Source organism: Fringilla coelebs (assembly GCF_963513975.1).
Source record: "Fringilla coelebs genome assembly, chromosome: 4".
In the NCBI taxonomy this organism is placed as follows: Eukaryota; Metazoa; Chordata; class Aves; order Passeriformes; family Fringillidae; genus Fringilla; species Fringilla coelebs.
Window position 1 is genome coordinate 20,509,877 of NC_140032.1, and position 20,907 is coordinate 20,530,783.

At 34.7% G+C, this 20,907-nt stretch overlaps 1 protein-coding gene across 4 annotated transcripts in view; it reads left to right on the forward strand.

The window, feature by feature from the left end:
* PCDH7 (protocadherin 7) overlaps positions 1-20,907 on the forward strand; it is a 267,974-nt gene that overhangs the window by 116,730 nt on the left and 130,337 nt on the right. For 2 of the 4 annotated variants that reach the window (XM_084205115.1, XM_084205117.1), the window contains one exon: positions 8,735-8,951. In XM_084205115.1, coding sequence (XP_084061241.1) covers positions 8,735-8,951 — 217 coding nt within the window. The remainder of the gene's footprint in view (positions 1-8,734; positions 8,952-20,907) is intronic. The other 2 variants (XM_084205116.1, XM_084205118.1) reach the window with 1 other exon arrangement.

Sequence of the window (20,907 nt, forward strand, 5' to 3'; positions counted from 1 at the left end):
TCATATATGCTTTAGCTACATGTGTCTCATTTCAGTAGCATTCCTGCAAAGATTCCTTTGTAGACAAGCCTCTCTTTGAGCAGAGAAACAAAACAAAGGGAAAGCAATTTTTAAAAATTGTCTCTGTCTACAATAGCAAATAGAATGCCTCAAGAGGAATTGATTTGAATGGTGAAACAGTGGGCTCTGAGACTTATTTTCATATTATATGCATTTTGTGGAGATTCACTGTGGAGTAGCTTGTCTGATACTGTGAACTGAGATCCTTTTAGTTCGAGATATCTAGGGAGGCTTTGGGATAATATCCTTCTTTGGAATTTGATCCAGAATGGTCGAATACATTTGCTTCTTGATACTTCTTCCAAGGATAGCAAAGTACAAACTTGGGGATGATAAGGAGACTCATTTATGTAGTCCATACCTTAGGTGAACCAAAATATTGTGTAAATGGCTTTTGAAATAGGTTTATAAAGGCTTTTCTCCATTCTAGGGCTTGTTCGTGCCTCATAACTAGTTTTAAGAAGTATATTCTTTTTCCTTTCTACACATTAAATTATTTAATAATATTCCAGATTCAAAAGAAGATGATGATGTTCACAACCCAAACATTTGGGTGATTGAGCTGGTATGATGGAAATTAGGGGTTTGTTTGTTTTCAGTTAAAGACTTTAGTGAAACAGCATAGCAAAGATAAAGATTTCTCACGCTGAAAGACAGGAGCTGAGAGACACAACACTCTGTGAACTAATAACCCTGGAGTAGTTTCAGGCAACATATTCTCTACTGAAAACCAAAGAAAACAAAACTAACTCCTCCAGGAAAGAAAGGCTCCCCAAATATTTCAGCAAAAGATAATATCACAGAAAAGTTTGAGAGAATGTAAGCCAAGAATGGGAAAGTGTAAGCAGCGAATAGTACCAGATGTTGGACGCTTAGCTAAAAGAAGGCTTTTATAGTGTTTTAATAATAGATTTGAGTCAAAGAAGTGTTCAGAAGATTTCAAGGGAAATTATTAGAAAGAGTAAAATATTGGAATCTAACGCACTGAGTTCAGAAAAAAATACTAGATACACTGAATTTCTGTTTAGTCTTCATGAAAGATATAGGAAAACTTTGTTTTAAGAAAATTGAAAGAGATATGATAAAAATCTTAGTTTATGTTGTAATTGGTCTTGGATGCTACTTCATCCATTTAATTTTGCAGCAGAATAATAGGAGAGCACTTCAGCACCATAGATGCTTTGTGTTTATAATTTTCAAACAATTGGACACAGAACTGATAAAAAAATGTTTTATGTGCCATCAAAAGAGTATGCTAAAATTATTTTGACTGTCTCTAATGCAGATTCTCATTTATTCTTGTGTTTTTTTATGCTCACATTTCAATAGCTAGCAACAGCTCTTGTAAGAGATATGCTAAGAATATTGGACTACAAGCCTTCTAAGATGTCAAAATTTTCTAAACAAGCTTGTGTGTTGTATTTTGATATGAAGATTCTCACACAGGAGAGTATTGTATCTTTGCAAGTATCTTTGAATAAGAGATGTTCTTCATGTTATTGGCTCTTTGGTGATGTTCACTGAAATAAATGAATGCTTTTATTTGTTTACTTAGAGACAAAAATTATTACGTATTTACTTAATTAATGTACCTAGGTGAATAAAAATAATTTTGACCTGCTCAGAAGTCTTTGTCACGATTCAGAAAGGGAAGTTTAGAACAGAAAACAAAATAAAGTTGAGAAAAGCTTAAAAGGAAAAAAGTATGTTTTAATGTTACACTACAATGTTCATAATGTAAAATGAATGATGAAATATTATCCCTGAATAGCAGATCTTACCACGTAGCCTTGGGCTTAAACAAATAGATATTAGTGGATGCGTATTTCAACTTTATACAGAACAAAAAAATGCACTTCTGGTTCATGACCAGAATACCACTACTGCAAGAAAAGTTAATAAAAGTGAAACCAAAATAAATAAATAAGCTAATTACAGTTCATTACAGGTAATGTCTAGTGCAGAGCTGTAATATCAAAATATTTTTTTTAATTTTATTTAAGTCCTGTTTAAAGTTACACTTGTCACTGCATTTGACTAAATATATATAAAAAAATAATTTTTCTTATCAGCATCTTTCTCCTCTTTTAGCCTGCTACTCTAATACTAATCTCAGGTGTTTCAGTCTTCCCATTGAAAAAATAATGCCTGTTTAATTTAATTTCCTGCCAATTCCTGACAGAGGTTTAGAACAGTAGAAATATGTGATTTGAATAGGGAAAAGAGTTGTGTGGGTTGAAACTATTCATGCAGAATAGGAATCATTCATTAATATTTTGTTTGTCTTCCAACAAGCTTCCAGCAATTAAGAATGAATAGAAAGAAAAGGATAATGACATGTTGTATCAAAATTCGAGTGCTAAAGGAACACTCTGAATTTATGTGATCAGTTGACGCATCTCTTCTGCTTGTTTTTCAGATCTACACTATACACACCTCAGAGTCACTTTATTAGTCTTACAATCTGCTTGACGTTGATTGACTTTCTGAAGCTAACAGAAATTATAATATTATTTAGGTCTGACTCATTACCATTGCTCTTAATGCTTGGTACAAACAGAAAATACAGAAATTCCAGTGAAACTTAAGAGAAACCTCCTTTACTGTTAGAGTTGAAAAACTGTAGAACATCATGCTCAGAAATGCCATGGAGTCTCCATTTTTGAAGATACTAAAACCCTGACTGATCAGATCCCTAGGCAAAGTGAACTAGCCGACTCTGAGGAGAAGAGTTGGACTAGAGGATCTCCAGCTAGCTCTTAGGCCACCTAAAATTCCTGCAAATACCCCAGGATATCATACATTGTTTAAGTGGAAAGTCATCTGCTTTGAAAGTAAGGGAAAAATAAGAACCTTAATTCCTAATGTTCCAGGGGTTTGGGCAATGTCCAAGCCAATGAGGAATAAACTGGTAGAAATAGTTGTAGAAATATAGCTTGCTTTACCTTGCTATACTAAACTTACTACTATACACTTCAGGCTAATTTTTTTACGATTGTCTACATATTAAGTTGCATCTTGGAGTGCATCTTACGGTTGATTAAAATGTTTTCAGTCCTTATGATTTTGTGGTGTAGGTATTGTGACCACAGGAAGGCCTGGAAGCCCTATTGTTTTTGTCCAAGCGTTAAGTAATTAAGATAGTTATACTTTAGTGCACACACTTTGTACACGGAATAAGTTGTGGAGTAACCGGCTGAGAAATGGTTGATGGTTGCAAGTTTAGTTCTCTAAACAATTAAACATAAAAAAGGTTTACTCTGCCACCCCGCTACTACAGTCCAAATGCACCACCATTTTTGAACACTGTTTATAATGTTGATAGCAACTGATATAGAGAAACCATGAAAGAAAATAATCCAAGATCAGTGTGAAATATCAGGAATTACAATGCAAAACCTCAGCCTTTGGGATATGAAAATAAAATCTCTCTCATAATGGTGAAAAAAGCGCCATGATTAAGCCTTGTGGAGCTATATGGATAGAGTGGTACTCAACAAGTCTAGACAAACTCTATCCCTAATGTCAACCTCCAAAACTAGGGTTCTTCATGCATTGAAAATACAACTTTAGTTTCCACCTTGGATAGGGATGAATCTTAATACAGGTTAAGATAAACTCTGTTCCACAGAATAAGTTAATAGAGCTCAGTTACTACAGATAGCAGGAATATATGTCTTTGGCATTGCAGTGTTTTTTTCCTATGGATGAGTGGAAAGGAAACTATCCCAATTAAGAAATACAGATGAAACAAGGAAGAAATGGAGATTTATCGCTGAGGTATAATACAAAGGTATACTACAAATACTTTCCTCTGTGATCTGTTCAACTCCAAGAAAAGATACAATTAGGAAGAACTCCATATGCTGTTCTCAGAAAAAATGACATCAGTTTTCTGAGGGTGAAAATTATCAAACCCACAGTCTTCTTATTAAACTTATGGTCCTCTTACTAAGTCTGAATATTGTAAGCTCCTACCAAAGGACTAATAAAGGCTTAAGATTGCTTTTTTGCTGGGGTAGACAAATTGAACAGTTGTGGACTTCTTTGGGTAAAATTTACTTGACCATGTTGATTCATAGTGATGCAGCTCTGTTAATGTTGTGCATTGAAAATCAATAAAGCTGAATATAACGCTGTCCCCTCATAGGTCGGTGCCTTAATTTGTCAGCACTTGGATGACGCATTGCAGCTGACCTGAAGCTGCCCCCTAAGCTCAATCAACCTAGAAGAAAACAAGTCCCTGGATAAGGTGGGGATAGGCTGCATTCAAACCCAAGCAAAGACCTCAGCCAACCCCATTCTAGCTGAGATCCAGACACACCGCTGGCCAGAGAGCTGGGTGGAGAGAGGCCGCATCCAATCAACTATCTGAGCCCAGGAAATTCAAAACCCATATGAAAAGGCCAGCCAGATTAAACTCATTGCTTTTTGCTGAGGACTCAGTGTTGTGTTGTGGAGGCCTGTGGGTCTGCTAGACTTCCTGGGGATATGCCTTGGAAGAATGCCCCCTAGAACTTGGGAGCCTCTCCCGTGGACTCCTGTGACATGCTGTCAATCAACCCTAGTGCCCCTACCCCTGTTGGCAGTTCAACCGCCTGTTAACCACATATGGTCAAAGTTCTAGCAGTTTCTTTGTTCTTTTTACACTTGTTGGTGTCCCATTTACCCTTGAGTTTCCCTATTGGTCACTGTAATCTTTTTCCTGCTCACATCTTCAGGTGATTGATTGTTGCTGTTGGCTCTGCCCTTTTTTACCAGTACATAGTCCTGGACCCTCTACTTCTCCCTGTCTTTGTCCCTGGGTGCTTTCAGAGTTTAGGTGAAATAAACTACCACTGGAAACCTCTACAAAGACCCTTGCTGCTTCTGCCATCTTAGATAACCAGCTGCTGTGTGTGAGTGTGGCATTTGCTGTGCGCTTGGTGGAGCGCTCTCCTCCTGGGGATGCTTCAGGAAGGTTGCAGCAATCAACCATCTGCCCGCGCTGCAACATGGTGTCATGTGTCTGTCACCAACCCACAACTCCACAAAACACTTGGAAATTTCTCACGTCCATTTTTATGAGAAATTACTGGAGTAATTTTATAAATAGCAGAACAAAATTTAGTATATAGTCTGTCTTCACTTGTTAAAGTGGGGCTTACTATCCTTATTTTTTCATGGCAATAAATACAAGACTACCAGCATTTTACCAATTACTCTTTGTGAACATTAATGTTGGTATTCATCATTTCCCCCCCTTGTTTGTTTCACTAATATGCAGTTTTATGTGAAACTGTTTTACAGATATAAACGAAGATTAGAATATATTAAGAAAGTTCTTGGTTTTGAAGGGAACTTATTGCATTCATAGAAACTACTGCATAAGTAGTACTTATTATGTATTAGTATTTTAGTGTTCATAACTAAGTTCATAGGGATTTAAACTCATTTAACTTAAATGCTCCTATTAGTAACAATTACAGGACTAATATGAGCTTCATGAACAGCAACATGTACATGCATATAGAGGGTTTTTTTAGAGGCATTTTAGAGCACCTCCATACTGCTGTGTTTTTATCAACTTTATCTCCAAGATGTCCTAGTTTTTTGGGTGTAAAAATGAGGTGCCATAATTCATCTAGCCTAAATATTCCAAGTATATAAAAACTCATTATATTTTTTTACTGATAATTCTCCTCTGACAAATGTTTATCCAGATTATACCGTCTAAACTATATGGTAATTTGCACATCAGAGATGATGACGTGGTAAACAGTCAACTGCAATACAGATATTTAATTTTTTATGCTCTTAAAATTCTTTATGTTAATCACATGGAGTGTTTCTAACTAGGCAGGTGACAGACATATATTATAATCCAAGTCTTTTTATTGGAAAAGGACAGGCCATGATGTTATGCCATGAGGCTGGATGCATTCAAAATTTGCAATACGTTTGCCTGAGAAGGTCTGGTTCTCAGAGGTAATGCAATAGAAAGGTCAGAATTCTGATGTTTATACTGAAAGTAGAAGTGTAATAAATCCTGAAAAATAACCATTAGCATGTGCATCATTCCTTCAAAAAGAATTTTATCATCATTATGTCATTCTCATTGATACTCTGTGGAAAGGGCTGAACTGGCTCTACTGAACTGAATACTGTGTGTTAGTTTTGGGTTAGATAATTCCTATTCAGTACAGCACTTAAGAGAAAAGCAAGATAAACCGCCATATCTGTTTAAAAACTATTTATAATAACTTCGTAAAAGTACATCACATTTCTTTTAGTTTCAAGGATATGTAGTGATGTTCTTAGGGAATTTTCAGCCTCAGCTATAAAACAGCCCAACTTTGCATCTGTCACATCTCTTCCCTACATGCCAATTAGGTAAGGCATATAACTTTCAGAGAATATCTGAAAATGAACAGGATGCTCCTGAATCTTTTATAGCTTATTCCAGACCTCATTTTAAATAACTTTGCTATTACTCTTTTGGTATCCACAGATGTGATAAAAAGGTATACTCTTCTTGTGATCTAGCTGAGTATGATTTCCAAGAAATCAATAAGAAATGGAAGATACAGTTCCAAATATTTTTTTTTCTAATTCCCATTTTAAGTAACATCACTGCTCTTGCAGGAATTGTAGATGATGCAAAGTCCTTCTGGTGTTGAGGAATACAGTCAGTGCAGGTAGCTTGGTGAGCAGCTGCAGTGGGAGCTCTGGGTGTTGGGAGCCCCAGGCAAGAGGTCATGGACTTCTAACCCTTTGCATAATAAAGGGCATGGGGACCTGTGCCCATCCAGGTGACCAGACACTCAGAGACATGGCAGAAGCTGAAGAGCCCAAGACTTCCATACACTTAGACTATGAAGGTATAAAAGTCCAGGATTTTCTCTGTTCAGGGTCCCTCCTCAGAGGTACTAGGTCAAGCTGTTACTTTTTTATATGGTTATTGCATCAAGACTAAATTATTTTAAGGACTGAGGCATCTGAGACTCTGCTATAGGAAATTTGGGGTCAAGCCAGTAAGGAAACCTAGTATGACTGTGTGAGTTTGATGGGTGTAGATGCCAAAGGGCCTCTCTCCCAGCTCAGCTGATCCAAATGTGACTGCCAGAATAGTATGATATTCAGGAATAATCTATGGGATGTTCTAAGTGAATTAAAATCTCTGAGATTCACGGTTTGTGTCACTGGCCCCTAACTAAGTAATAATTGATGCATAGTTACAGATTACAGCATGTTTGCATGATGTTTTGGTCCGTCAAACCATCATGCAAGTAAACCAAGTAAAGTATTTCTGGTTTAAACTTTTGATCTACTCATGCCAGGAAGGTTTAGCAATATATTTGTTGGCCAGCCTGTCTACCATCAGCACTAACTACCTTGGCATCTTTAAAGTTTTGTACCCTCAAAAGAATTTTGTACTCTCAAAAAGAAACTACTTCCACCTACCCCTTTACTTGCAAACCTGATGTGGACTTCTGTTCTTCAGGGCTTGTGTGAGTGGTTGCCATTGCTGTTTTCCCCCTTCTGGACTGCACATCTATTTCCATCCTATAGTGACTACAGTTGCCAGTGGGAGTGATGTACGCCTATGCCTCATTCTAACACAGGGCTTGAAACACATCTGAATCCAAAGGGCAGCACTATCAGACACCCCATTTTGAACACAGGAAAATTTGTGTGGTGTCTTATAAGATGAATCTATTGGTGTTTTTTCAGAAGGTGTGTTGTAGAACAGCAAACAATTTTTCTGCAGTTCTCTAAATGCATCATTAAATTATTTTAAATGTATCATTGCTGCCTGAGTGTAGTTTAAATCCTAAGAGAATCCCCTAACTTCTCACTGAAAATCCTGCGTGTCCTCAGCATCCCCTGAAATGTGAAGGATTGACTCTTCCATTTCCTGGGATTCTCATTGGTGCCAGGGTTCAGCATGTAGGCTTCCAGAGCAACAGCAATATCTGTCATTTTGAATGAATACAAATCTCTAACAATCCATGTTTGTACAGTCCCAGTGGAAGCGTGTTGTGTCAGCTGTGCTTGCGGTACTTTAAAGGCTTTATTAAGTCAGCTGGCAACACACCCTGTCTCCAGGCACTGGCTTTTATGGCAAAGGACCTAAGAGACTTTTTTGTCCCTTTCCTTTTTTTATTCTTTCCTTTTTTCTTCCCTCCCTTCCCATGTTAACTAGCTGTCAGAAACACAGGTAGTGATTTTATAGAAGTCTTATGGGTGTGTTGCTAAGTTCATAATACCCACAACATTGTTTACAGACGAGCACTTTTACCCACCCACACAACCTTACACATACATGCACACACACTCTCAAGTACCATTACGCAGTCTGATACTAATTCTGATCAACTTATTACTACTGATTGATAGAGAAGCTGTACAAAGTTTATAAATAATTATAAACAGCTCTCTCAGCCCATGCAGTCATTTGAAAGGAGGCTATGATAAACTGTGTGAAGCTTCTCACCACTTATTACAGTAAAATCCCATGCATACTCTGTCCAGCGGCCTTTTATGTAAGAACTGTACTTTCTGTTTGCTTTAATGTAGACAAAATTGCTTAATTGGTAAATGTTAAAATATTAGTTTGCTTAAGTCATGTTTTGAGAATCAGTTGTTCGAAGACTGAACTTTGCAGTGACATTCAGAATCTTTTCTCTTGCAGCCGTTTCGTAGAGTGACGTTTTCTGTTGTGAGTCAGCCTCAGGACCCGCATCAAGGGTCATTGCAGAGTTGCTATGACAGCGGTCTGGAGGAGTCAGAAACACCAAGCAGTAAGAGTTCATCAGGGCCAAGACTGGGTGCCCTTCCACTCCCAGAGGACAACTACGAAAGGACTACGCCGGATGGCAGTGTTGGTGAGGCAGAGCATATGGAAAATGGTAGGGGCAAACACAACATTCACACACATAATCTCACTAGCGAGTGATACTAAGTAGACTTTTGAAAGGTCAGTCCAAAAACATAAATAAATACATTAAATAATTAATATTGTAATTATTTGATTTTAAAGTTTGTTAAAATGCAGGTATACAAAATAATGGAACATAACCCCACTAATATAAACAGCTTTTTTTTTACATTTCTTAAAATCCATACTGCAGAAGCAGTTAAAACACTGAAAAAATATCAGTAGAGGTCCGGGGAAATGGCAATTGAATAAAATTGTATACTTTTCATTTTAGATAAAAGACCATAAAGGACATATATATCCTCATTTCCTTCCATTTTTTGACTCAAAACCTACTTAGGAAGTTTCCCAAAATGTGATATATAAAGCATTAGGAAAAGAAAATACTATTTTAAAACCCCACTCTAGAGAATTCTCTTTTCCCCAGAAATGTTGTATAGATTCTTTTCAAAATAAAACACAGTGTCAGGTCCATTCTTCATTATTCAGAATAGAAGAATATTCCTTTCCTTTTCTTCACACTTTATTTTGGACAACATTTTACAACATTTCATTTAAATTCAGGGTCCATTTATGTAGAAGGGGAAACTGTTAAATAATTATTTACTCCATAGTAATTCTCCTATTATTAAAAACCAAAAAAATATTAATATAAGTCTCAGGTTAGGTTGTTTTTTATTTCTATCTAAAACTATTCGGGATTAAAAAACCAAAAAGACTTATTCATTTTGAAATGTATTTTATAAAACACAAATATTTCACTGTTCTCCACTTTCTGGCCTTGATCTAAAGTTTTATGAAGTCAGAGACTGACTTCATTGTATTTTCCTTTGCCCATAAACAACAAAATAAATTAATACATGTCAAACATTTCTTTGATAACCAAAGAAATAACGGGTTTTCTAATTCAATTATAATAGGTTGGTACATGCAAGAGGGATGGTGTGTTTTTTTGTTATAGAATGAATTAATTAGTTTGGCTAAGTGCATGTTAGTTTTTCAGAGATTGCAATACTGAATAATTGTTCTTGGGGTTTTGTCTTATCTGAGATAGACGTGTCAACCCATTAAAACTATGTTATTCTTCATGGTAAGATATTTCTAAAACTAGTGTGTATTGCTGAAGAATGGCTACAGCAGTCTACATATGCTTGAACTGTATATCCCAATAGCAAAAAAATTAATTGACTAAAAAGGAAGACAGTACTATCCATCTAAAGTTATATTAGGTTATGTATGATTATACCTTTGCATTTATATATTTTCCTTGGTTGTTTATATGAATATATTTGTTTACATTTCATTTTTCTGGGGATGGGGTAGGGGAAAAAAGGGATAATGGTATTACTGGAAAAAATGTTAGAAAAAAAAGCTTGGAGAGTTTGTACCTAAATTGGGCTGATTATTTTATTGTCTGTTTTGTAGTGAGATTTTGTGGTTGGGATGATAAAAATAAACAACTTGTCAATTCCCTTGGACATCCAGCAATGTAGAGAATTTGTAGACATGAAATTCTGAATTCAGAAAGTATTTTAACTGGGATAGGATATGTATGATCCATACTGGAGAAACTCTAGAATCAGAAATTAATATAATTTGTAATATATTTGGTATCCAATGAAAAAGACAATTACACTAACTGAAGTGCAATTGAAAACGAAAAATGCTTGAGCAGTGTCATAAGCTAAAGCAAAATAGTTTAAGTTTTCCTATTGGTGCAAAAACTGGAGTTGCATTCTAATAACTAAAATGTTTTAGATGCTTCTTTTTTTCTTTTTTTTTTGGTAGGATGAATTTCTTGGATTTGGTTTTGAAAACAGTATTCTAAAATTAATAGATAGAAACATAGAGGTAGATAAATACATTAGTTCATGGTGAATGAACAAAAAGTCTCAAGTAAAAAAATTTTGCATGGTAAGACATATAGAATCAGAATTTCCTCCTTCTTTATAAAACCTTGAACAGAGACCTTTAAAAGCTGGGTGATAGTGTGGTGAAAATTATACTGTACAGATTGCTGGATTTTGCTGTCACATTTTAAAGATATGATTTCAACAGTGTCATATCATCTACCTCCAGAAATTTATGTTAACAAAAATCTATAAATAATGATGGAACAGGATGGAATATACTTTTGTTCCTTCATATATATATATATTACCTGATATTTGAGTGAGAGTTTTCTCTCATATGATTCTTCAGTCAACTTGTATTTAAGTATTGAATTGTTCAAATTCTGATAATGTAGTCTTCAATATTAATGGGTCATTCTGACAGAAATAGAATTGAAATTGAAGTCCGTCAAGCATTCATTTGTCACATTTAATTGGAATCTAGGTAATCTGCAGTGTTTGGCTAGGTTAGGCTTTAATCAGGATTTATACTGGATTTTTATGAAGATTTTTCATGGAAACAGCATTTTGGAAGTGATCTTGGTTATTAATTTTCACTTCAAATATTTACCGTTTAATTTCAGTTGGTGTGAAACAATGCAATTATAACTAATTGCTTTGGATTTCCTTTCATTTTAGAATTTGAAATAATAATCCTCAGCACAGTACATGAAACCTTCCATTTTTTCTTCTTTTTTTCAAGCCTAGATGGCTAAGGAAAACAAGTAATCTTTATAGTTATGGCAAATTTAAAACGTTCAGCTCATAGGCAGAGTATATAAGAAATTCAACTTTCTGTTTGCTGTTAAGAGTTTCTTTAAATTTTGTTAGTTGAGAATAAAACACTGGAAAAGTGGAAAAAACTGATAAGGGAGTTGATTTTCTTAGAATATGGTGAACATTGCCCACCAGCCTACATGACTGTCAGATGTAGATTGAAGTTTTATTCTGCTGATTAGCTGTGGTGTCAGATGTGGGAGAAAAAAAAATGAAAGAAAAAAAATGTTAGCAGATTGACTGTGAAAATTCAGTATGCAAAGATCTTGTTAATTAGTAAAATCTGCAGAACCAAAAGTAACTTCTGAGTTAATTTATCCCCTGCCCTTGGAGTTTTCCTTGCAAAGAAATTCTGTTCATATGTGCAGCCTTCTCTGATTTTGCTGTTAGAATGGTACTGTCTTAATGTAAATTGCAGCATAATTTTCTGAAGAACATTTCCATTACATTCATATTTGTATATCAAGGGCAAATACATTACCATGGTAAATTAGTTTCCTGGTCTTTTGTCATAGCTTTCTAGTTCTGACCATGCCTAATACAACATCTAAGAAGAAAATTTTGAAAAAACTCCGTGACAGAAACTTCCAGAATCACTTCTCCTGACCCCAACAGTTAATAGTCAGCATGAGATTTTCTAAATAATAATAATAATAATAATAATAATAATAATAATAATAATAATAATAATAATAATAATAATAATAGTACTAAAACCCCACTAATTTACCCCAAGACAAGTTACTGGCCTGAAGAATGTCTTTCAACAGTGAAATCTTCTGAAGGCTAACAAAAATGTTTGGGATTAATTTTTTTTTTAACTCTTATTTAACTGTTTAATATCTATTCCTTTTTTTTTTTTTCATTATGAAGATGAGCATGGAAACATTCATTTTAGTTTTCAAATACTACGGAGTGTTATGTTTCCTTATAGTTTATCTTTCCTCTGCATTATAAATCTTCCTAGATTATAAATCTTCTTCTAGCAAAGGTAGGGATAGCTGGAGATGTATTCTCAAAATCTGAAGAATGGACAAGACAGTCTTTTCATACTAATTTCTATGTTATTAATTACCGATATGATCTTTAAATGGAGCTTTCATTGTTCTGTTTCATTTCTCTTCACCTGGTTCTATTAGGTCACTTTCAAGTTTCTTGCAACTCTCAGAAATATTTCATTATATTCCTTCTCCCTACACCCTGATTTCTACATGCCTACAGTTTGTTTATGCATGTAGTGGCCTAATCAGTTTTATTTTTTGTTTCATTTAGCTAGAGGACCTACAGTGGTGAAACTGCAGCACTGCAGGTTATGGCTTGTATGATCTTCTCTTGAGATTTGTTTCCATGCAGTCCTAATTAAACTGTATGCCACACCTGAGATATCTGCCTTAAAGCTAGCTCAGGTACTTCTACAGGAACACATCTTTGATCTGCAGCACAGAATGTTAGGTTAGCCCATGTTTCAGTGTCAAATAGGGTTGGAGAAGAGCAGTTGTCTCTGTGAAAGAAGGAAAAGAAAGGGATGGTTTACAGATTCCATTTTTGCAGGGGGAAATGGAGTAAAGAAAGATTAAGTGACATATCTGAAGTCACAGATAAAGTAAGGAGCAGAGCTTAAAAAGGAGCTCAGAATTTTTGTGATTCAGTTACTTGACTCCCACAAAGAAATCAGTAGATAAATTACTCTCTGACTGACACATGAAATAAAAGCCAGGGAAGAGAAGTGCATTACCTTGGTTCACATAGTCTGATAATATGCTCTGTTTTCAAATACAATTTCCCATTTAGACTGTAAGGGTCAAAGTTCCACCATCCGTATAAAGAAGGGGTTCATAATGTGCAAAAGGGTTGCTTGAAAATGTGAAGTGAATTTTGACAATTAATACATGTAATTAATTTTATCTATAAGAGCATTCTCTCACTTTTGCTTGTGAAATAGATTCTTAATCTGTTCTCTGTAGCAAAGTGTGAAGAAAAGAATACACTAATTTAGAGAACCCTTGTTTACAGGATCTATTTTCCTTTAGTTTTTTGTAGTGCAAATAACTCAGCTTAATGTTCTTGAAGACTTAAATGTCCTTATTGTATAATGGCAAACAGACACTCATTGACTTATTCCAGAGAATGACTGCATTTTTGCAGTTCCCATTATTTTCAGATGTTCTTCCTCTAGAATTCAGGTCCTAAAATTGCATGAGAATAATTTTGTTTTAAAATTGTGCCCTGAAAATGTTGATGTAAGTAGTTCATCTGAGAGGCTGAATCAGTAAAGGTTTTCAATGTAATGATTACACAGTAACAGTTCCTTTTTTGTTTGCTCGGTTTCTTTTTATTCTGTCATGGCTGCTACCTCTACTTTTTCTTAAATATCACTCCGCATGCATGAACCCAAAATACAAGAAAATGCTGCAAAAATGATTATATAATACAAGTACATAAGAATTCTTACCCTTATTTCTGATGAATCTCAACCTATAATTAGGCACATGATGAATTTTGGATTCTGTAACACTAGCAACATACATGGCTAATGTTTTGGAACACATACATATTCAGTGATGAATGATATCTTTAACCAGTTTTTTTTTTTTTTTTTTTGAGAATACAGCATTCTGATAAGATCTGAGAAAAGACATTTTATAAGAGGAAAAAAATGCCTAGCTTGTAAGACAGAAAGCAGACTGTGCAGGAATCCCTGGTACACTAGTGCAGTCTTATATAAGGCAGGGAACCTGTCTGGGAAGAATATTGACTGCTTTTCTCCTTGATTTTTTCCCATTTCTAATCTTTTACTGTGTTCCTTTAGATCACCTTACCCTGTATGTCTGAATTTTTTCAAGAGGAACAAGTTTGATAATCTATATGCACATTAATTTTTAAGTTTCAAAACTATATTGTGCCTGTTCTTTAAGAACTACTTGTATTTTGAAGTGTTATGCATATATACTTGTAATAGAAATGAGGGAAATATATTTTGTGTCAAATTCCTAGTGCTGATATATATTTTTATATATTAACTATTCTGTGTTTACATTGTACTTCAAATCCACTGTGCAAAGCAAAGGCCGAAATAAATACCAAATATGATGAGTAACAGCTCTCATTGAAGATAACAGAATAGCATTTTTTTTTTAATACCTTCTATATTTTCATTGACTGTCCAGAAAAATATCAACAGCTTCTCTGTTCTGTTCATGAAGAGTACCTGAGTTTGCTATGAATGGTTTTCTGCTTGATCAGGATTTTAACTACTCAGAGAACACAAGCTTGGATCTGCTGGATTCAAAGAAAGAATGCATATTTCTGTATTGGAAATCCACCCCCACACATTGGTAGCTAAACAAATTATTCAGCATTTTTCTGATTTTCTGAATAGAATTGTATGTCTCTTCCTATTCTCTCTGTTGCTTTCCCATTGTATTTGTTCTAGCTCCTTTTGTGCTGCAGAGTGAATAGCATATGCCTTTTTTCTGAAAATATAGGATTTCTTCCTTCACTCCTGATTTCAGTATCCTGCTCTTAAAAAGATAATACACACAGCAATAACTGTTCACCACTGTTAAAAATAGCCTATTGATACCAGATAACTTGCAATGCCATGTACTAAAACTTTGATTTCTTTTATTGCCCTTTAAAAAAGGAGCTCCATGTTTACATTCTACCAGTTTTTAACCGATAATTTAAATTGGAGGAAGACTTTGGATTTTTAAAAAAACCCACCTGCAGTTATATCTGTTAGGATGAAGCAGTAGGGAAGGGTTTGTATGTGCATGTGGGTGTGCACGCTTGTACACAATTCCGTGAGTCAGTTCTCACTGCAAATACTCATGAGATCGAGACAGTTGCAGTTATATAACCTGCCTCATCTATGAATTTCAAATCAATTCACTGAGGTGGATACGAATGAACATACTAAACTGACAAGTGGAGAACTAAATGATCAGAAAGTCAAGCAGTATGTCCACTGACATGCTGTGAATTGATCCAAACATTGTGCACCCCTCAAAAAGTAATAATTTGAACATCAACTTCCAGCTTGATGAAGGTTTTGCAACTGACTTAGAGAAGTTAGGCTTTTGTCCAAGTCTTCTGTGCCAGCTGCTAGCTCAGGCAGCCTCCCACTGATGCAGATTGCAGAACTCCCTTTGATACTGTCGCAGTCCTCAATGTAGATGGAAGGCAAAATGCATTCCAAAATTTAGACTCAAGGAAGAACAGACATCTGGTTTATGAATGGAATATTTAGCAACCTTTGCATCCAAGGCAGGCTCTTTCCTGAAAAAAATCTAATGCAAAGATTCAACGGAAGTTTATTTTTCCTCTGTTCCAATGAGTCCTTTCAACATTCTGTATTTCCCAGTTGGCTTTATTTAATCATAGATTCTTCCGTTTTCTGGACAACATTCGGTCTTTCTATCCCTTCAAATCTTCAGTTATAATGAGGATCCAAAACATAGGGGTATTTCATCTTAATTTCAGTGAAAAATACTTTTCCCTCTATTCGTGGGAAATCTAGGTAGTGTATAAGGTCAGACCAAAGATCATCTGATGGTCAAAATAAGGTGCTCAGAAAAAAGTATAGCAGGACAAATAGACTGATTTGCTTTCCAAGTAGTCTTCTATACATCAACAGTTGGGAATTCTGATTCCCTGAGCCACATAATATTCATTTAGTAATCTTTATGGATTTACATATTCAAATTTGTCCAGTTTCCATTGCACGCAACTATTAATATCTCTTTTTCCCAGTAAGGGTTTTGAAAGTGATTGTGTGTCCCATTATTCTTGGACTGGACACAGGAAAAAAAACCAACTTTCTAGTCTGTAAAGGAACAGTACATAGGAATTTTTTTAAGGAGAATATGTTTATTTTTACACATACTAAAATTTGCTGTTGTATAAGAAGTCCTGTATAAAGTTATTATTTCAAAAGGTATAAACCCTAAAAATTGAAGGGAAGTGTGTTTATCTCTTATGTATTTTACCAAATATAAATGTAAGTTCAATATGCCAAAATCTGCAGAAAGGTATTTAAAGGAATTAGAAGCTGCAGTGTGGTATGTGTCATCTGTAGTTCTGAAAATTTTATATTTATATTTTATAACTGATTTTCAGATAAATTGGACAATTTTTATGATGACAAGAGGATTTAAATGCAAGCATAATATGAATTCAGACTTTAAATGAATTCGGAATTTAAATATTTCTGAATACTACTACCGTATCACCTATATTGCCTTTTTTGCCTCAACAGCAACACAGCATTCGATGTGAATGCCAACTCAAATGTCTTGAATAAGTAAAAAAAATCTTGGCATATGCTAGGAAAAGATATGCATCAGAATTTTAAAGAAATTGCTTCAATTTATTAGTGCAGTAACTTAGTATTTCAGGGCTTCTTGACCTTTTTTTGGTCAGGAACAACAATAATAACAAAAAAACAGAGGTTTTATGCTCCAACATAATTGTGCACAATTTTTGTGCACAGATTTATTTCTTACATAATAAATGCAAAATTCAGCATTTATTATGTAAGAAATATGTAAGTAATGAGTATTTTATAAGTTGCTTTTTTTGTTTTTGTTTTTTTTTTTTCTGTACACTGGAGTAATAAATTCTACTAATATTAACTGCAAATCTTTTATTCTAGATAAATTACCATTCATTTTATGGTTTATTACCATGCATCCTTTCTTATGCATCTTTTAAGAAAGGATAAAAGCTTCTCTCAATAAATAAATTTTAAAAAAATATTTTGATGGATTATTCAAATCTGTACATTTTTCTCAATTGCAAAATAGAAAATTAAGATATAAAGATAAACTTCTGTTTGGATAATAGAAAAAGTAAAATGTAAAGGCAGTGAAGGAAGAAAAATATTGATAATTTATATTGATTATTGTGTGCTTTCTTGCTATCAAATGTGCCCATACAAGCTTTCTCAACTTGCTTGCTTTAACCTGTTTTTTTAGCTATATCTAAGAAAAAAAACAACCCTGAAGATCCCTGCAGGGGCAATTGTTCTTTTCCTAAGCAATCTGCATTACTTCATCACAAAGGGAAGAAAAATCAAAGTTTATCATATCTAATATTGCATGCAAACAAGACTATCTTCCACCAAAGTGTTAGTTTTCTCCCATTATGGTTTTATGGAAGATTTATTTTCTTGATCCAAGGATTTTTCTGTCTTTTTCTGAAATTGCAATAGTTCTATTAAGACCAGTACTGTCCATAGACAGGATTCTGGGAAAAGGATTTTCAAATTAAATCTCATTAATTCAAAAATATGTGATATTTGTGCCCTGCTGTCCTACTGTCTTTAAAGTATTTCAGGTGCACAGTCAGTGGTTTTCTTATGTAGTTGTCCTGCTCAAATTACTTCACATTTTATTTGAAGAGGAGAATCTGTCCTTTTTTAGGGCAGTGCAATGATATTTACATCAACATGAGATATTAAAGTAACTCTATCAGTGGAATATGACATTGCAAACTTTCATTATGAAAAGAAGGCAAAAAGAGTTGTAATTTTACCTTTTACTGTTAGTCAATAACAGAAACTTCTCTTCTCTGAGCGGAGAATAGAAACCTATTATTTTTTTTAACAAAGTCTTTGAAAGATAAACTTATCTACGCCTGGTATGTTATTTTATTAATATCTCTCAACGTTTTATTCTATTAACAGTGGCCATCATTCCCTGCTATTGAATATAAAAATTTATGCCAACATTCTTTTCATATTATGATATGTATTGTAATAATGATATGGGTATTATTTTAATATATCAGTAGAACTGGCAGCTCTGGATATGTGCTTTTTCTAGCTATCTCCTACACAGACGTTATTCAAGTGTGTGAGAGAGTAATAAAATAGCTAACTTTGTTTTCTGGGTTTCTGATGGTTTCTAGATCTAAGGGGGTTAAATGGAAAAAAAAGGAGTAATCATGAGTAGCATTATCATGTATCCTGATTTGTAAATATAAGAAATCTAAGTATTTTAGTTGTGTTTGAAGATGTCTCATTCAATGACCCACAACATGATTAATATATTGTATTTAATGCAGTTTCATTATTCAGTTGAATTATTTTTGGTTAAAAAAAAGGATGGGTAAAGGTAGTTAAAATGAGACCTGCTTAGTTATATGTACAGAAGGCTTTCATTCTTATTGAAAGCTTGTAATTTACTGTAGCTTCATCATCTTTCAGCATGGTGAGAGAAATTTTGTAATGACATATAAAGCATGTAGGAAAAAAATTTAAACAATCCTGGAGGACTAAAAAATTGGTGACTGTTCTATCTGACAATATGCAAGGAACCTGCACAGTGTGACTCAAGAGTCATGGAATCTGCCTGGATGACTCACAGCCTTCCTGAAGCCCTCTTTCCAACGCGGCGTTGTACAGAAGTACAGCGAAGAGGCAGAGGAGAGAAGCACCATGGGCTTTTGTTCTGCTCTTAGCATGCTCCAGATAACCCTCTCGTACTTAAGCAATTAAGATTGGCCTGAGAAAAGCTGTAAGAAAACCAGGATTTAATAATTTTGACACTATATTATCTTTTCTTGGAAGCAATTCTAAAATAATATGTTCTGCCATAGTTCTCTACTTGGATGGCATCAAGGATGAATGGTAAAGGGTGATAGGAAAAAATCAAATTTAAGTTACACCAAAATTTCTTTATGTCTTTTTTATTCAATATGAGGGGCTCAACAGCAGTGTGCAAGGGGCAATAATAGAATTTATTTTTCCCACTCATTGTTTCCTCCTATACTGGAAATGGTCATATCTGCAGAATTAAACTCTGGGAAATAACAGTGGCATAAGAAGCTCACAGAGAATGGAGAAACAAAATAGTTGTGAGAGACAAGAGAGAGTCAAATACATCCTAGATTTTATAAATGACAATACAGAGGACAGGCTCTATGCTGCCACAATGCACTGTTTCTAACAAAAGATGTTGCTTAGAGGCATAGCTCACTTGCCAGGAGCATAGCTATGGAAACTTGAGACACAGTCAGATCTAATCTCACAAATACTGATGGGAAAATGCAGAAAAACCCAAGATGCCCCCAAAGGTTTAGATAAGTGAATATTTTTCTCTTGCTTTTCTCTTCAAAAGGAAACAATTGCCTTTAGCTTTGAGCAGGTAGAGTCCCACATGCTGTTGCTCATGCTATGAATTTTAAGGGGAAAAGCTTTTCCAAAACATAAAGAAAGGTGTTATCCTGAAGTTTCTTGATAAATGTTATCAAACATGTTCTGTTAATTGAGGAACTTAAGAAACTTATAAAACTAAAATATTCTCTCTACCACCTCTAGTCTAGTACTGTTGTATTTTCTGTCACACGTAATGGACATTTAGAAAGTCCTTTTTCAGAAAGGCCTAAGCAAACAAACTGTACTGACAAGACAAATTTGTTTATTACTGTGAAGATAAATAGTAAAAGAATTGAATCAGGTTCAGTTCAGTAGTGATAGAAAGTCATTACTCTCAGGTGACAGTTAACTGCCTTGTATAAAATGAGTTAGCACTTGGAGAGTATTGCCTACTGGAGAGATGCTTGTGCCCCCACAAGCATTAACTAGCATCCTGTTGAGACTGTCAGCTCAGGAAAGAGGAGAGCAGAGAACAGCTAAGGTGAAAGGATCTGATACAAGGTCCATTAGTCTTTGAATAGCAATGGCTGCCAAGTGTTGCTTTTTGGTCTGGTTTTGTATCATGGACAGTGCTCTGTCTACTCACAGCCTGGCACTTCCTATCAGCATTAAGTTTATGTGGAAAGAGGAAATCCACATAGGGCTGAACTTCAGCAGTGGATTGAAGTAGTTCCACACATAATTGTAGTGAAGGACACTAGTGGCCTAAGCTTCAAAGCAGAATTCATTCCTATATTTCTTAGCACTTATATTAATCTAATTTTAAATGTTCTTACGGAACAAGTTCAGATCACCCCAATGTAAAGAGGTGTTTTAGTAATACTAACATGTGAAATGCTTACTGTTGCCTCCTGGGAATTATGGTAGTTTTCAGTATTGGAACTCAGGAGTGCTTGTGCTCTATTAGCTGAAAATAACATCAATTGTTCTTCATCAAGAAACGGTGGAAAACAGAGATGAACAAAAATTTCTTTTTTTCTACTCTCTAGATTTTCAACCAGTTCTGATCTCCTGCCAAAAAAAAGTGGTTTTTCCAAATTTTACCATATTGAGTCACTATTTTCTCTCAAAAGTATTTCTTGAAACTGTCTTGTTAAATA